Source organism: Monocercomonoides exilis, assembly GCF_001643675.1.
Source record: "Monocercomonoides exilis strain PA203 chromosome Unknown scaffold7-2047599, whole genome shotgun sequence".
Lineage (NCBI taxonomy): Eukaryota > Preaxostyla > Oxymonadida > Polymastigidae > Monocercomonoides > Monocercomonoides exilis.
In genome coordinates, this window is record NW_027150552.1 from 749,952 (window position 1) to 768,838 (window position 18,887).

At 39.6% G+C, this 18,887-nt stretch overlaps 1 protein-coding gene across 1 annotated transcript in view; it reads right to left on the bottom strand.

The window, feature by feature from the left end:
• Nucleotides 1-18,887, bottom strand: part of MONOS_3686 (uncharacterized protein) — a gene marked incomplete at its 5' end in the record, with an annotated part of 29,681 nt that continues 10,794 nt past the window's right edge. The window contains one exon of the mRNA XM_067873702.1: nucleotides 1-18,887. This exon is cut by the window's right edge and continues 10,484 nt beyond it. Within this exon, the coding sequence (XP_067733358.1) occupies nucleotides 334-18,887 (18,554 nt within the window). The 3' untranslated portion in view covers nucleotides 1-333.

Sequence of the window (18,887 nt, forward strand, 5' to 3'; positions counted from 1 at the left end):
TTAATCACTCTTTTTGCTTAAAAGTTATTTCTAGGATTATTAGATCTTTCATATGAAGCATAAAATCATATTTTTGATAATTAAATATTTTGATGTGAACAATGAACAACAAATAAATTCATGAAAACAAACAAAAATATAAAGGAGTCGTGAAAAATAAACAACTGTATGAAACAAAACCAAAAAAATATAAACACGATAAAACAGAAACAAGTACTAATTTCACAACAATTATCAACATCCTATAAAAAAAAACTCAACGTGTGAATATAAAAGATTTATAAAAAGGTTCAAAATATAGCTATTTCAACTTAAAACAATTGAACAAACAAATTAATTAACACTATCATTTTCCAAAGAATCCTGAATTTCGCTTTTCAATTTATTTTTTGCCTTTTTATCTTTCTTTTTTTCCTTTTTTTCCTTTTTATCTTTTTTTTCCTGTTTATCTTTCCCCTTTTTCTTTTTCTTTGCTTCTTTTTCTTTTTCCAAATTATTCGCTGATTCATTTTCGTTATCATTATCGCTTTCAATATTCAAAGACTTTCTTCTAATGCCACTGATATAAACGAACAAAGACGAGATTTTGTTGTAAGAAGATACATTTTTTGCAGATTTATTTCCAGGCTTGACGCTCCGTAAAGGCTGGATAAGGGATTCGCACACTTCAGCAATCATCTGCAAGACTGGCGAATGCGCAATGCTTTCAAAAGAAAGAGGAACCAATTGCATATGGTAAAAAATATTTGCAACTTCTTCCCAGCAATCATCAATCCGAGAATCTACTGTTTTGATAAGCTGGCTTGGAGTTTGCCCTTTTTGTATTTGAGCATCTATAGAGTCAACAAATTCAATGATTTGATCGTTTGATGAGCCATGTAGTAATTCAAGTTCATCATGTTGAGGCAATGAATTCAATCCAGATGATAATGTTGATGTATCATCTTTGGCGTTTGTTGTTTTTTGATCCAAATTCTTTTCTGCTAATTCATCATTTGAAACAGACAGATTGCTAATGGACACATCACCTTCATTCGAACATTTACAACTTTCTTTATCCTTTTCCGACGCAGATGTAATTTCTTTTCCAGAATTATTACTCTTTTTATCGCGAAGAGATTTTCTTTTAGCATTTAATATTATCAGCTCATTTATTACATTTATAAGGGTGCCCAAATACAGAAATAGAATATCAGAAAATAATGATGGCCATGAAACTTGAAGATTTTTGAAGTAATTGAAGGAAGAATTATACATTCCGTTTGATAATACGTGTTGTTTTGTGATATCTCTTTTTTCATCAACATGAATATGAAGGCAACGACCTTCTTTTAATTGGAATAGGAGAGAAGGTGAAGCAGAAATTTGAGTCGGGAAAGAAAGCGAAGATGCAACAGGAGATTTACAGGCAGTTAAAGAATTGTGCAACAGATCTGATGTTATTGCCAATGATTCTGTTGAAGAACTTAAAGCTTTATTGAGCAGCATTTGAGTGGGATATAATTCATAGTGCTCTGAAGAATTCGAACAGTTTGATGACAAAGCAATTGAATTTAGAGAAGCATATAACCGTTCAATAACATCCGTTTTTTGGGGAGTTGAAAGGCATCGTAACGCATTTGCAGAATATGTTCTTTCTGATGCAGAAGCGAAAATTGAGTACAAACCAGAGAATCCTCGAGGAATAGTGCTATATGAAAAATATGTTGGATGAGTCTCTATGCATTGCAATATGAGTGCTGGCAAAGGCCCAAAAGATGAAGGATACAAATAATATGCCTCAGACTTTTCTTGATTTGATGAAATATTTAGCTCTTGTGGAGTATCGGAAGGCAGTATTGAGGGCTCTGAATCATGGAGAATCATACTTTTTAGCAAAAAAGTAGTTTTGTTACAGATCTTTTTCATCATGGATTCCTTTTGATGATATAAAGGAATATAAATCCAGTCATTTGCTTGCAACTGATGATCCCGAAGTCTATTTTTTCTCTGCATGCAGATATCGCCAAACCAATCTCTACTAAATGAAAGTGGCTGTGGAAGCGAGGAAATAAGTTGCCATTCGACTTCCATCACAAAATAAAACAGACTCCACAATTGCTTTGAAAGGCGAATAGGATGCAATTGAGAGCCGTTACATCCTTCCCAGCGACAGAATGGATACGGTGCAGCATCAGTTGACTTGAAACTGTCAAAACTTACGAAAATGGACAAGAAAGGATAAACAGAGCGCAAAAGCGATTTGTCCAGAGTCGAAGCAGGGCGTGAAAAGATATCCACAGATGAAGAAGCAGTGAAATCTGAGATGATTGTTGCTGTTCGGCATTCTGATGGGATATTTGGTAACTGCTTGGTTTTACCTGAAGCTTCAGCTAATTCTTCGCGTTGAAGGTCGACCCATTCACGTTTAGTTATGGATAAAAGGAGAAGATGAGTTATTGCTCTGCAAAGGACGAAAAGTTGATATGAAACATTGCCATTTGAACAAGATGAACTTGCAATTGAATCACTATTGCTTGCAGAACCAACATCTTCCGTTTGCTCTTGTCCATCTGCTGAAGCAAGCACTGAGCTAGCAAATGATGGCAACAAAGAGGCTTGCGAACTTTCAGCAATCAAAGGCGATGGGGAAGTTTTAACCTCTGTTGACAAAATGTTTTGTGGCGATTCATCTATGTCTGCTAATGATGTAGCGTCAATGCTCATTGATAATGCAGAAGGAGATGGATGCATTGACAAAGACTCCAACAATGGTGAATCAACAGATGAGACAGAAGCGTTGTTTGACGCTAAAGAAGACACAGACGAAGAAGTTGGAATTTGATTCTTGCAGCTTTCTTCTTCTTTCGATTGCATTTGTTTGGTTCCATCAAACTCGTTATTCTTCCGCACTTTTTGTATAATGGCATTCCTTTCCTTGTGGTAATCAAATGGTAGATGATAGATCAATTTTGATTGAGAATCCAATTTTATTCCACTGAGGGAGTATTCTTTCAGCATTGGGCAAAACGCAAACGCGTCTTGCGAAAGAAATACATAAACAGAAAGCGTGCGAACCAAATTAACAACTGCAGTTGAAAAATGACGCATATACTTGACAGTTAAAGGCTCTCTTGAACGGAATACAACCTTTGCGCTCAGAGAAGGAAGCGGTCGATCAAATGTTTCAAAAAGAGGATCTGAAGCCCAAGATATACAAGGAGAAGGAAGTGATGCTGTGAAGCTGAGCGGCGTTGTGACTTCAAAAGGATATCGATAAGATGTGATGAACGCGATATTATCAGCCTTCGGAGGTATGTAGAAGAAAAGTGGAGGAGATGTTGGATTATCCAAAGATACAAGACATGGAACAATTGTTTTCTTTAATGACAAAACAGGTTCAAGAGCCAGTCTTTCCTTTGGCTCGTTTCTTTTGAGTTTTGTTTGCATAATCACCCCCAGCATAGAAGTCTCTTTGAAATAGTATTTGCGATACTTTCCATTTACAAATGGAGAAATGTCGGTTATGCACTCATCGCCTGATTGTTTTCGTCCCTTATTAGATTTATCCTCGTGTATTTCATTTTCTGTGTTGTTTGCTTCTTCTTTCTCATCTCCATTAAATTGCTTCATTTTGACCCACCATCCACCATCTTCAAACTCACAGCACAAAGCATCCATCAACAAGGCAGCGCCAGGTTTCCAAACAGAGCTCATCACACTCAGAAACGAGATTGCTGAAATACGCATTGGATAGCTGTAGATTGGAAGCGTAACATGAAGAATCGCACTCATGTCAATGCCAGCAACAAATGATGCAGGAGATGCTGCGGAAGGAGATATAGCGGGCACTTCTTCAGAAGGAATAAACAAACAGTCGCTGTGCTGTTCCAAGTAAGAATCAGCAATCAGACGTAAATGAGGACGATATTTGCCTTCCGCTTTCATTCGCTCCACAAGATCATCTCTTCTCCTCTTTCTTTCTTTTTCTTCAATAAGTGTTCCATTTATTCCATAAAGCCATTCTTCCATTCGTTCTCTTGCTTTAGGTCCAGCAGGTACATCGCATGTAACATTGGCAAGTATTGCTCCCATCAAAATAGGAAGTGTCGAGAAAAGATTTGCTGAAACATTCGCATTCCAACTGAGCTTGGCATAATTTGACGGAACAGTTAGAGATTTCGGAGAAGCTTTTTTGAGTGGATAAAACGAAGACAAAAACGATGAGTCTTTCATCACTTGAAGTTGAGAAAAAGAAGATAAAGAAGGAGAAGGGCAAATAGAAGATGTAGAAGATGCAGAAGACGATAATGCACTTGAATTGAACGAGCTTTGAGCAGTCATGGAATTTGATTCCTGATTCAACTCAGTTCCAAGTTGCATCTGAGAATAAGAATCAGCTTCTAAAGCCAAATTATCATCACTCACTGTGATATCGCTGCAAGAGAATATATCTGTTGGAGTCAGATCGAAGAAGTATTGACACATGGTAGGATGGAAGCAAGGCTGATATTGAGATATATTATTTGAACTCTTACTAACATCTTTGAATGCTTGAGAAGATTCTTGAACATTCCGAGTTTCATTTTCTCTGTTCTGTTGTATTGATGGCTTGTAATTTGATATGAAACATTGACAATCTGTACAATCATCTGCAAGTTCTCTCACAAGCTGACTTAACACATTGGAGCACCACCGTAATAGCCTTGGAGGTAGCAAAGTGTGCCGATCATTCTCTTCGCTAAGCACGAAAATGTATGGAGTTGATTTCAATATATGTCCAGTTCGATACTCGCTTGCCGAATCTGCTTCAGTCCTTCTTTTGCTTGCTCTCGTTGCATCTGCTTCGGTATTACTAGACTTTGAACGATGCCAAGGCAGGATTGGGACCAATGGAGTTTCTGGATCTCCAATCCATGCTGAACCAGCTGCAATATGTGACTCAGAAATAAGGCAATGATTTAGCACAGTTATGATAATTTCCCTGCGATAGATTGACAGACGAGAAAGACACAGGGAAATAAGAGAGGCACGCGTGCCATACCAATTACGAGCTGAAAGAGCGATAAAACGCAGCAATGCAACTGATGTACGAGGAAGGAAGAAAGAATCTTCATTCGATTGATCAAATCTTCGAACAAAACGTGCATGCCTCTTGCGCACTGGATATTCTGTGCCTAATGCAAATCGCAATCTGTCTCTAGTCGATGGGAATCGAGGTTTTCCACTTCCAGGTTTTCTCCTAAATGAGATAAAGCATCTGTCGCATAGCCATATAAACCAATCGCTTTCAATGATTGTTTTCAGTGTTCGAGTGACACTTTCTGGAGTTACAGCAGAAAATCGAGAATATCGATAGAACAAAGAGCTGAGAAGAGATAATGATAATCTGAAAAGTTCATCTGCAAATAAGATTGTTGGTGAACTGGGCGTGAAAGTTGGCTCAAGACAGTTAAGCGGAGAATATGAGCACTGACTATCAGGAGAAGCAGAACAAAACAGAAGCGTGTTCCTACGAATTGAATTATCTTCAATAATCGACGGAGGGCATGGAATCCAACCATGAGGTGTGACATAAGGCTTCACATTTGAACCATCTTGATTCGTCATCTGCTTTGGTAAAGTGCCAGTTCCAACATTTGCTTCAGGAAGAGATATTTGCTCGTTATTATCAATTGAAGAGCAAAGCTTCGCTTTTTCTTCTTTCTCCTCCTTCAAAGCTCGCTCCCACTCATCGAATTCATCTGTTATTGGATCACCATCATCGGTTTCTTTGCCACTCATTGGCCACTCCCAGTCTCTCGGAGAAGGCCACGGAATGACAGCAAAGCACCGACACATCACACGCAGCTTTGATGTTGACCATATGGCAGCAGCTACATCGTGGAGTGTCACTCTCTCGAACGAAGAAAGATCTGGCTTCTTTTTCTCTTCATGCACAACCACAACCACCACAGCTGATTCATCTGTTGCTTCCACAATTTTCTCTTCTTTTTGATCTCTTTCATCTTCTTCTTCATCTTCTTTCGTGCCATCATTCAACAGCACTAATCCAGTCACTTGTTCACCAGATTTATTTTGAACTTTGCTCTTTTCAAGTTCTTCTCTTTCTTTCTCTTCTTTCTCTCTTTCCTCTTTCTCTCTTTCTTCTCTCTCCATCTCTCTTTCTTTCTCCATCTTTTCAATCTCTTTCTCATCTTCATCAGTTTTCCTTTTTCTTGCATGAGATAGGATTGAATCCAAAAGTCTGATTGCTCCAAGAGTTCCATAATCACTGCCTCTTTTGTATCTGTCGCTATTCCTCAAAGCCAAATACTCCACAATAGATGAAATTAAAGGAAACATCTGATCCACATCAACAGCTCCCTGTATAAACCACGAAAGAGTGTTGAAGACGCTTTCTGCTTTGCAGTGATTTCGCGAGAATTCAGTGGCAGCAGCTGTTGGAGTGGAGTGAATGACCCATGGAGATGTGTCATTCAGAAGACGGCTTGGAGCTGCTGAGAACTTTGCGCTGGCTGGTCCTAATTCATATTTGCATGCAACAGGAATTGAGCGATTTTGGAGTGGCACTGGCACTTGCTGCACAGTCTGGAGAAATTGAGCAGGCTCGAAGATGTGTATGGGGAGTGGAGAGGTTGTAAGTGAATCGACTGAAAGCAAATCAATGCGATTCTTTTCTTCATCAACAGCAAGTGAATCAATTGAAGGCAATGCTGCTAAAATTGCAGTGAAAACAGTTCGATGTGATGGAAGATGCAAATCATAAAAAAGAGTTGTTAAAAGAGGTTTTGATTCTGATGGAGCGAATTGTTCAACATTATTGGATTTATAAGACAAAGCAGCAGCAGAAGAAGCAGCAGATGAAAGTGGTGGAGGATATGGCATATTTGGCTGAGTTCGACTTCCAAACACTTGATATGCACCATTAAGGGTAGAAACAACTGTATCAGCAATGCACAGTGGAACGGAAATTGGTGGAGGAAGCAAGGCCTTTTGAACAGGTGCCATCACAGGATTGAGATATTGAGGCAGATCGTGTTTGACATTCTTGTGAATGGTATGCTTTACTGAACTGTATCGCTCTCTTTCTCTCACCAACACAGACTTCTGTAGATGATGCTCATAGCTTGTGAAAACAGTTGCGTCTGGAGAGAAAGATGTGGGCGTAGCATAGCATCCCGATTGGATTAACGATGGATCAACAGAAGCTGACACAGGATGGGCAAAAAGGAGAGCATCTCTCATCCACCCCTGGAAATGAGGGTGGAGTGACGTTGCAAATGGCGATTGCAAACTGTAAGATTGAGCAATAAAAGACAAGCGTGAAGAGATAAATTGCGCATAAAGATCATCAAATGGTTTGTCGTAAATAAACATGGATCGACGTGCCTCTTCTTTGATAGTGGAAATATCAGCAGAGTTGCATAGGCAGCCACATTCACATCCTTTCCCACATGTGCAAGGAAGTGGCTGGAATCGCATCTCTTCATCAGAAAGATAAGAAGTTTTCATTTCATTTTGACTCTTCTCATTTGCCTCTTTTGGAGAAGAAGCAGAACTTGATGTTTTCATCAACTTTAGAGGCCTTCCACAACAGCATTTTTTCTGAGAAGCAAAAGAAAGAGCAAGCAAAATACAAGTTCGAAATGGCACGCTTTCAGCAGAAAACAACATTAACTCCATCAACATCTGACGCTCTGTTTTCATCTGTAATCTATCATCTGCCTTTAACAAATTACTGTCTTCTTTTTCTTCAGCTTTTTCTGAATTATCCGCATCTTTTTCATCTGTATGCGCTCCTTTTGCGGAAAATGATGGCATGAAAGAAGCTGAGCTTGAAACTTTTGGACGAGAAGGTGGAATAAAAGAAGATAAAATAAACGAGAATGGAGTCGGAGAAGGAAACTGACATTTTTCTCCTCCCATTCGAAAAGTTGAGTTTGATGATTGATGCAATGAAAGTTGATCGCTTTTGAGTGTTGGAACAAATGCTTCTGAAATAAATGCCGTTGGAGGATGAAATGCTACAATTTCATCAGTTTTACAAGTTGCTCCTTGAGAATTGCTAAACAACGAAATATTGCTACTTATCATGCTGTTATTACCTGCAATTCTCCTTTGCGCAGTGTCAAATCCCCATTTCCATCGTGCTGCCTCAGCTCTTCGCTCAGCCTCATTGTGAAATCCAGAATAAACAAGCCATGGATCAACAAGCAGAGACAGATCGCATGTTTTGAGAACAAAATACGCACCCTTTTGAACAACAGATTCGCCACGATGCAGAAAGCGGAATGTCTTTCCCCCAATTCTTGTGTGTTGATTATTTTTATTTGTGATGCATGATGATTTCTCAACATTCTTGTCCACTTGCATTGAAGAAGAAGAACCAGTCGCCACGTCCCCATTCGAGTTTTCACATTCGCTTGATGCACTTGCACAATTATCTGAATCAGAAGCATGAATAATTTTTCCAACGCTGAATTCATCAGGTGTAGATTCACCTTTGTCTTTGCCCATTTCCGTCATGTTGGATTCTTCGCTTTTCTTTAATTTCTTAATATCCTCGTCTTCGCCAACATTCGATACAAGAACACTCTCATTTTTAACATCATTTTCTTCCTGCTGTCCAACTTCGTCATTCAGCGTTGCCATCCTAAGTACTCTTCCTGCAGCCTCTCTCACCCTCCAAGATGAAGCAGATAACATCACATTGACAATCGCACAAACTTCATTAAGAACAACAAGTCTTCGCAATGGCGGGCAAACACGAATGAAAGCAGCCAACGCAAAGAGTTGCAGGAGGGGTGTTGTGATAGCGGACAACGAAGATGATTTTTCAAGTGGATCCTGCTTAAGAACAGTTACCATCGCACCTGTGCTCTTTGCTCGAGGAAAGTAATCTTTAAAACACAGCAGTTCAGCTGATGAGGAAGAGTAAATCACAGATGTAATGAAGAAGTGGATCACAGGCCGCAAACTATGTGGAACTGTACTCAAAAACACAAAATGAGGTAAAAATGGCAATTTATTTGAATGCGAAGGCATCATTGATCTAAAAACGCTTTTTCGCTGATTCTCTTGATGTATGTTTGATTGGTGATCATTTCCGTTTAAATGAGGAGCAAATGCAAGCTGAGATGATTGGAATAAGCTCAATGAACTCTGAGATGGCTTGCTAGCATCAGTATCAAGACATGACAAGATAACAACCTTCCAAAACAGCGATATCAAAAGTCCTTTCTGCTCTTCGCCAATTCTTTCCTGTCTTTGCATTCGCTCAATTCTTCTCTTTTGCTCAATATTCCTATCTTCCTTTCTTTCTCCACGCTGTTCCTCTTCACTTTGCTCTTTGTCTGCTATTGTCTCGATATCGACAGTATCTCTCAGATCTTTCGCAATCGCATGCAGCATCGACTCGACAGGCAATGGGAAGTCAAACGTTTGTAGAACGGAAACAGATTGTGCAGATGCCTCAATTGGCGAAGGCGTGGAAGAAGCAGTTGAAGAAAGATGCACTGCAGCATAAGCGTCAGCATGAAGTGGGCCTATAGTTGTCAATGATGTTGTTGATACAGAGAGAACAGAAGTTGCTAAAAGCGGAAGAGAAACACCAGCTGAGAGGGATACACTCAGAATTGGTGTGAATGAAAGGAAAGAAGTAACAGATTGAAGCAACCGGAAAGAAGAAGAGTTTTGAGAAGGGTTTGATGAAGCCATTGAACCCCCTTCAGAAGATGAAGGAGAATGCTGATTAAATAAATGCAATGGCGTTGATCTATTTGTATTATTGAATGAATTTGAATGCATATCGTTATTTATTCCAGAAGTGTTGCTGTTTTCTATTTCATCAATATCGCTTGATTCTTTCTTTAGCATCAGAGCAAACAAAACTGAAGCTCTTGCACAATGCTGATTGTTTTGGAAAAATGGTGGAGAAGGCGGTGGAAGGAAGTGATGAAGTTCCTTGGATTTTTCGTTCGTCTTTTCTTGTTCGATATCTTCATCTTCATTGTATCCAAGTTGTTCAAGATTAATATTTGTTTGAATATCTGCTGTTCCCCAATTGATATCATCAAATTCCAAAAGCCCTCCCACTTCGTCCTGTTCTATTCCGAAGAGTTCACATAGTTTTTTAAGCAAAGGCGAAGGCGGATGGGTGAAAAGTGAAGATTGTGGTGAAATCTTTTCTGACTGTTGTTCAGCAAGAGGTGACAACGACATCAAAGATGAGAGTGTATGAGGAGTCACACTGCTCTGCTTTGAAGGAGAGATTGACTGCTGACGTGCTAAAAGAGAAGATTGAGATCCATTTCTAGACATGTTTGAAGTGCGTTGTGACATATCAGCAGCAGAAAAATTCATAGACTCATCAACTGAATTATCAATTGTATCACCGAAAATCGAAGCTTCCTCGTCGTCATCATCCTCTTCTGCTTTGCTGTAGAGTTCTTGATCTTCAAGAATATCCTTGTCGACTTCAATTTGAACATCTTCTCCTTCTCCAATCATCTTTTCTTCTCCTTCCTCATCTTCTTCAGCAGCTTCATCTTCATCCTTTTTGGGTAAATTAAGTCCAAGTCCAATTAACCTGATCCTTTCTTTTTCTTTTTCTCTCGCAGCAACATTTAGCTTTTCTATCTCTTTCTCTCTTTCATCTTCTCTCTTTGTTTCAATTTCCATTGCCAGCTGTGAAACAACTCCTCGTCCAGCAAGAGCAACAGAAGTGTACACGGAAGAGATCATCACCTGCCACACCGCACAAAGCCACAGAGAAGTGTTTGACTCAAGTGCCAAAGCAGGTGAGTTGGCAATAGAAAATGCAGAACTATCAGTGATCTGTTGAGTGGAAGTAAAAGCAGAGTGAGGAAGAGGATAGCGCAATGATGGCGTCCAGAAAGAATCCATTGCCCATTCCTCATTCATCACTAGCAAAAAGGCATCATCTGCAGTATCCTCACCGTTCCACCTCCGAATATTTGATTTGATGTAATGCTCCCACTGCATTTTGAAGTTCTTGAAAATAATAGCCTGCTCTGGGTCTGAACACAATGCTTGCACTGTCTTTTTCCTTTCCAATTTCGCTCTAATGTGAGCTTGTCTTTTCTCTCTTCTTCTTTTCTTCTTTTCTTGATGAGTTAAGACACGTCGTTCACCTTCATCATCAGTGCTACTTTCACATGAACTCGTATCACTGCTGTCAAAATCTTCAGAGTCAACATCACTTTCAATGTCCAGTGCTGTTTTCTTTGGACGCAACTCAAACAGAAACGAAGCCACACGCTGCGGATAGTGCAGCGACAGAAGCATCAGAGAAGCAAAGCTGCCCCATGAAGCAAAATCTCGGAGCAAAACAAACAAGAAAAAGAAAGAAGGAAGATGCACCTCAGCATCAGGACGGAAAGCAAAGCATGCTTGCTGTTCGTTCAAAGATGACTGATACTCACCAAACGGAGCTTTGGCATTTGATTGATGCGATGTGCGACTGTCAAATATAAGATCAGGCTGCGTGAGAAGAGAAAGGAGGCCAAACAGAAACGAGTGAAGGAGGGCAAGAGCTGGCGATAGAAACTCTGATGAAAGCAATGTTAGCTTCAAATGATAAGGTTGCATAGGCTGTGGAGGAAGAGATAAAAAGGGAGATTGCGAGAGCGGAAATGGAAATGCTTCAACTGGATCTTTAATTTGTTGTTGCTGGGAATTCTTTTGTTTTCCTTCAGATGAACTTGCACCGTTCTTTGAATTTGTTCTATGAACATGGATAAAAGCACTTCTCCTGTGAACAATCACGTCTCCATCATCACTGAATGCCTCATCCTCATATTCGTCTTCTTCCTCATCTCCTTCAGATTCCCATCCTTCAGAACCCCAGGTATCTTCTTCACTTCCTTGTATTTCATTATCCCATTGACTTGTAAACTTTTCCCATCTCTTTTCTGTTTCATCCCAGCAGCCATAAACAAAAACGACTCTCATTGCAGTCAGCAAAACTTGCACAAATGACAGAGAAACAAATGGATCAGCAGAGAAAAACAGCAGTGACTTCAGCCAAGGTGGTTGATTTTTGCGTCCAACAAAGAAATATGACATGTGGAAATCTGATTTGTGTGAATATGATGATGACAATTGTGAGAAGTCCAATTTTTTGACTTGTATCCATTCTTGAATAAGCTGGAAAAGGCATTCATTCAGAAGTAGAAGAGAGAAGGTTACGCTATTCTCAAGCCAGGAACATAAATTTCTCATCCATATGTTGAACTGCGGATGCGATGGAAGGCGAGCAACATGGTCAAATAGAAAATACATCCAAAGCCGAAGCAAAGAGGCAGGAGAGAAAAGGGAAGATAACGAAAGAGAAAGAGGGAGATGAGGCGGAGGAAACGTGAGACGTTTCGGGAGTTCGGGATTCGGTGGATTGATAGTCGAAGGGTTTAATACAAGGGTATAACTGGGGAGAGAAATTGCATATGCAGACGGAAACAGGGTGTATGTGAAACTTATTCTTCTCTTCTGAGCAAGTTTTGCAATTGAGTTAAGTCTTTTTTGAGTAGTTAATGAGATATGCGATTCAACAGCTGAAGATAGCGTAAATTGTTGCTCTTTTGCTTTTGGAGATGAAGTGAATGAAGCTGGATAATCCAAAGATGCATCACCAAAATCTTTTCGTAAGCATCCTTTTTCTCTAAGATATTCTTCTCTGCGCACAACATACTCTTCAATTTCCTCCATATTTGGCTCAACGACAGCTACGTAAGGAAGTTCAAGTGCTCCGACACGCCACTTTTGGATAGCCTCTCCGAATGTGCTCGATAACAAAGGTGCAAAAGAGGAAAAGTGAAGAAGATTTGGTCGAATAGCTTTCGTATTCGCTCGGCGAATGTGAGGGAAGAAATTAAAAGGAACAAGAGAGCGCTCATCCAAGTCAGACAACTGAGGAAAGCATAAAGAGAATGGATAAACAACACGCTTCTTCTTCATGTGAGATCGGACTTGAGGAGACAAAACCATTGAAGTTAACTCAGATAGGGTTGAAAGAGGCTTCAACGAGGATTTTTGCTGTTCTTCATTTGAGTTGTAACCAAGGCAGAGATCGTCATTTTCGCAAAACTTAGTAAAAGGCATCCAAAATGAGTCATTTTGTGAATTTGATTCTATTTGTGCTCCAGCTTGCTTAGAAATTAAACCTGAAATTTGTTCAGCTAAAACAGTACAAGAAGTGGAAGATAAAAATGGATGCTTATCCTTTTCAATGAAATCACATAATGGCTGCACTCTTTCATACACTAGTAGGCAGGCAGCGGCATCATGCTTTTCCAAAATCTCAACCCAAGCTTCGTTTCTTTCCTCATAAACGACTTTTCTTCCCATTCCTCCTCCGCCAAAGCAAAGATCTGAAACACACTCGTCATGAGGCAGTTCTTCAATTGAATCTTCGTCAATAAGAATCCACTTATTTGGAGCCTTTCTTTCTCTCACAATGCAGAAAAAGCGACCTGTTGCCAGAGACGCACCAGTGTGCGCTACAACTGTGCTCAGTCGATATAAATGACGTCCAGTACTCCTTCCATAACGACGATATCTGTGCTTTCGAAGGTTAAAGTTAGTCAAATCTTCCTTCGCTGCCCAATATTGCATGCCAAGATTGTATTTGTCATCAACTTCATCATCTTTTTCGTCTTCAGATTCTGAGTCACTCTCTGAATTGGATGCTCTTGCTCGACCAACCCTTCCATTCGGGCTTTTAATTTTCATGAACAATGTTGTGTCTTCGCCATATGGATGATAGTCTTCGTATGCATCCATTTCTCCTTCATCATCTGGAAGTGGATAAGCATCACGAGCTGCTCTTGCTCTTTGATGAGTTGCAAATTGGCTTGAAGAAAGTGAAGAAGATGAACGATATTTACTGACTTCACCTTTTGAGCCTTCTGTTAACTGTGCCCTTTCTGAGCCATCCTTGTTGCTTTTCTTCCAGAATGCTGATAACCTCTCTCTCAGACGATCAACAGCATCTTCCTCTTCTCGTTGCACTCTCCAAAGAGATTGTTCAGAGCCAAGCTCCTTAACAAATGGACTCATATCAAGATAGTCTTTTCCGTATGGAAACTCAAAATAATCTGCAACTTTCTCTTCTCCGTAATTTTGAGCTTCCTTTTTGCTGACCCCAACGCGCGTTATCGCGGAAACAGACAAATTCTCCTTTTTCGCAAAGCGATTCAAGCTGAAGATCAGTGTATTAGGCAAATGTCTGAAAAACATTCTTTTTTTTGCACGAACATTACGGTGACACCCAGGACAGAAGAACATTCTTTCGTCTTCCAATAAATCGACGCTCTGGTAGATTCGAAGAGAGCGAAGCAAAGACGTTTTCCATCTCACATCGATGTTAACAACAAGGCGAGATGTCTCTCTTTCTGCAATATGCCCATTAACACATTCAACTTGTGTGACCACTTTTGAAGCAAATAATCTGTTGACGAATGATGGTTTTTTATTGGTATCAACTGCGAGAGTCAACGTTTTTAATGATTCTGGTTGATTTTGAATTGACTTTTCATTTTGACAATTCAATGATTGACTATTAGTCAGCGACTTCGTTGGAGCGTGTGAGGCAATTTCATTTTGCTTTGCCTGACTTTGATTATCATTTGACAAATAAGACTCAACAATTGAGAATATTTGTGTCAGAATAGTATCTGGATGAAGAACCTCTTCCCACTTTGCAGCATCTATAAGTGGAAGCATTGGAGATATTGTTGGCATTGGGGAATCCTGAATGTGTTCCTTCAAAATAATACTGAAATCACAGCAAAATGAAGTTGAATCGAGCGCATTTTCTTGACATTCTTGCATAGCAGCAAAAATAAATTGAATTTCCTTCAAAATCGTTTGCTTCCGAGAAAATGTAGGACAAATATCTTTCACTCGATTTTTAGCTGGAGAATATCCATCTCTAACAGGACGTGATATAATTGCAGTATCATTATTGTGAGAACTGCTTGAAGTGGAATCAGTCAAAGTGGTTAATGCTTTCCCTTCCTGTTGTGAAGCAGTGCTACCATCAGAAACCAAATCTTCAATTGTGAACAAAGAATATCTGAATGGATATTGCAGAAACAGCAAAGTCAGACATGAATTGATTCCAGTTGTTGTTGAGCGCGCCAAGCGATACTCATTTGCTAAATATTCTTCTGGAATCTTTTTAACAACCAGAGATATCATTCCAGTCCTCCACCGTTGCACGGGCGAAGGGTGGATAAATGATAACACTTTTGTTGGAGTTGCAGGGGTTGAAAAAAGCGGATCTTGAGAAATAAGTGAAGAATGGCCCATTGAATAGAGATGCCGCAAAGTCGGAACAGAGACAGCTGTTGTTGTTGATCCAAAAATAGACTGAGATGCTATCATGATGTCATCTAACGATCCAAAAAGAACATCTGATAGAATGTTCTTATTGAAAGAAGAAGACAGAAGCTTGCGAATGCCTTCGCTGAAGGAAGACGAATCAGATTTCATAGGAACATTCAGCAAAAACGAAACGAGAGAAAGACTTCTTCGTGGAGCATTATACACAACTTCGTTATTCAGCGAGTTAAATGAAAAGCCCTTTTGTAATTTTTGTATGTTGTCCAAATATTCATTCTCGCCTGTGGACGAACGCGAAGAAGAAAGATACTTTAATTTCAATTCCCTGATTGCGTTTCGCTGCATCTTCCATCTTTCTATATTGTCATATTCTTTTCTTTCTTTCATCATCTCAACGGACAAAAACGGTAACAGTTTGTTGAAAGCTTCTGATGATTGTTCAGATAAACAGAAAATTAGATCAACAACAGACGTTCTCATTGCATCGCTTTTGCTCTGTGGACGATGGAAAGAATAGAGTGAATTCGAAGGTGACAAAAATGGTATTTCAATGAGATCTGATTCAGACTCTTGCCGAAAGGATGAAAAGGAATTTGAGCTGTAAAGGGAAAGCGGAGTCGCAGAAATGCTTGTCTCACCAAAATGAGACTGCGAAAGAAGAGATGTCGATAAATGAGAAGTGCTCCTTTGGGAAGGAATGATTTGCTGTTGTATCGGAGAAGAAAACGCTGATTGAGATTTGAGCGATGGATTGGACCGGCTGCTGATAACTCTTTCTCCTTCTGGAGAAACAGAAAAGAGATGATGAGTTAGAACATGGATAAGAAGACTAAAAGGTGCATTGAGCGAAAGAATTTCCTTCAATCTGACAAAAATGCTATCATTTGACAAATTTGATCCATTAACAATTTGTGTTGATGGTTTATTCATCCTCCCTGTTAAGTATCTTATGTGAGACAGGCACTGAATAAGCATGCTGATCAGTCCGATCGCATAATAATCTTCATTCAGAGGTCGTGATCTCGTTTCGTTGTTTGAATCTTTCAAAGGTTCTTTTCTGCAAACACCGTAAAATGTCTCCACAGTCGCCCTCATTTTCAGAAGCATAGTCAAAATTTTAGCGAAATCAAAGAGGAAGTATATGGTGCGCTCAGAATCGCATGACTGTGACAGAAGCAATCTTTTCAGCTGAACGCTCGCATAAGATTTTTGAACAATCAATGAAATCGAATGGTTGATCAGAGTGAAATACTGAGCGAGCAACACACTTGGCCTAATGTTATCAAGAGTGTCGAGGCCATTCAAAAGGGATAGCAAGAACGGAATCAGAAGAGGAGAAATGTCAGGATCTTTTGCGCAATCTGCAGAAGCAGAACATTGACTGTAATCTTCACGTGAGTCTTCACGAGTCATCAGCTCCAACAAAAGATGCATCCACCTGTCTCGTACAACAGCTGAGGAAGATTGGCACAATAATCCAACCATAAAGCATTCAAACGGAAAAGATGTGAAGAAGTCTATGTAGCACGATGTAGTTCTAACTGGAACGCTCAACGAAGCTTCTGTTGCTGGGAACACTTTTGAATTTTGATCTGTTGATTGTCCTGCTTTGGGGGAAAGAGTCATATTTTGCTTTTTTTGTTCAAAAGTTTGTGCAAGTGAAGAAGAGTAAGATGACGAAGACGAACATGTGCTTGATGCGGATAAAGATTGAAAATAAAATGTGAATGAATGAAATAGATTAAATGCAGAAATAACAGCTCGAATAGAATGCTCTGAAGTAATATCAATGAGCTGCCTCGAACCTTTCTTCAAAGAAGAACCAGCACCAAATTTAAACGATTCTTTAATTCTATTCATCAGCAAACTTTTTCTAATGTTCATCAAATTAGCAGCAGATGCCGAAGAAGGAGGACAAGACGGTGAAAACATGTTATCAAACATTGAAGGGTTCAGAATTTCTTTCTCATTCATCAAAGAAGGCTGAGGGTTCTGCGCTTGGAACATGCGCAATGGCACACGAAGCGACAGTCCATTCAAATAATCACTGGTCATCAGCATTTCTGTGTCATTTTCTGCTTCTTTGCCAAGCAGATCTTGCACATTGTGTCCCTTGCTTCCGTCATTTGCACGCCTCCTCTCGGAATTTCTCCGAAGGAAACGGAGCACAATCCCTTCCTGTGAATGTGTATTGACCATGGAAATCAGATCACGTGAAGACGAATTGGTATAACTTGACGAGGCAGTTGAGAAAGAGGGAGACGTGTAAAAAGAGGATTGTCTATTTAATGGAGACGATTCGTCTTCAGGAATAGATGCCATTAGCAGCATTGGCGTTGAAGACGATGTCTGCTTTGTTGTTGGAGACATCAACGTAGATGAATGAAATTGATCAGAATTATTTGTAAGCAAACAAGAAGATGACGAGGAAGCAGGTGAAAGAGGCTCGCCAGTTTGAAGGAATGCAGCTGACGAAGTTTGTTGAAGAGAACGTAGCAGCAACAATGCATCGTTTTGTTTTGGCAATATATCATTATCAGTTGAAGGCTGCAAATCTTCCTTGAAATTATAGGGCTTTTGAGGAGACAGGCTGCGAACAGCATCAGAGCTTGTTGGATGAATTGAATGATCAGATTTGAATTGTTTTTTTGATTGATCTCTTGAAGATGGAAAAAGAAACTGCTTTTTGAATATTGCGTTAAGAAATGATGAGACTGGAGTAGTGCCTTTTGAAGGGTTTGCAAGAAGAGAAGAAAAGCTATTTTCAAAAGTGTTGCAAACAATTGGATCAATTGGAGATATTTCTGATCTCAAATCTGTGAAGATTGAATCTGTTGGAGAAGAATCAGCCTTTGAAGATTGTTTGACACGATAGAAATTAGACGAAGATGATGAATGCGAAAATGAAAGCATAACAGGTGCCGTGTATTCGTTTGGACAGGAAAAAAGAACACAAAGCGATAAAAGACGGAACATTAAAGTGATAAGAAATGATTGAGTGAAGTTTTCTGAAGAGTTGGAGAATTCGCTGAGCTGAGAAATCGCAGTATTAACCACATCTTTGTTTATGTAATATCCAATGTTTGCGCATCGATGTGCCTGCTTCAATTCTTCTGATTTTGAAGCCAAATTGATTGGAGAAGTGAATGGAACTACAAAAGCATTCAAGACGAACAGAAGAGCTTCTAAAAGAGCAGATTTTTGAGCAGCCGAAAGTCCACCAATTGGAGTGACTTGAAAAGATAAAGAATCATTCTTTTCCTGCTGGAGTGTTGTTTCAGATGTTTGACGTGTTGGAGGCAAAGCATCACTTGAGGAAGTGAAATCGAGATACAGCAAGAGGCATAAAAGCGACGAAACTCCTCCGCCTTCAACGAATTTATCTTTCCATTGGCAATAAGATGTTTCTGTTTGTTTATCAGAATTAGATGAAGAATTAATCACTGAAAGACAATAATCGCGAGGAATCATTCCTTTCAAGGTTTGAATTGCTATTAGCAACTGAAAAGGATTGGATGGATTGAATAGTAAACTCCAATCTG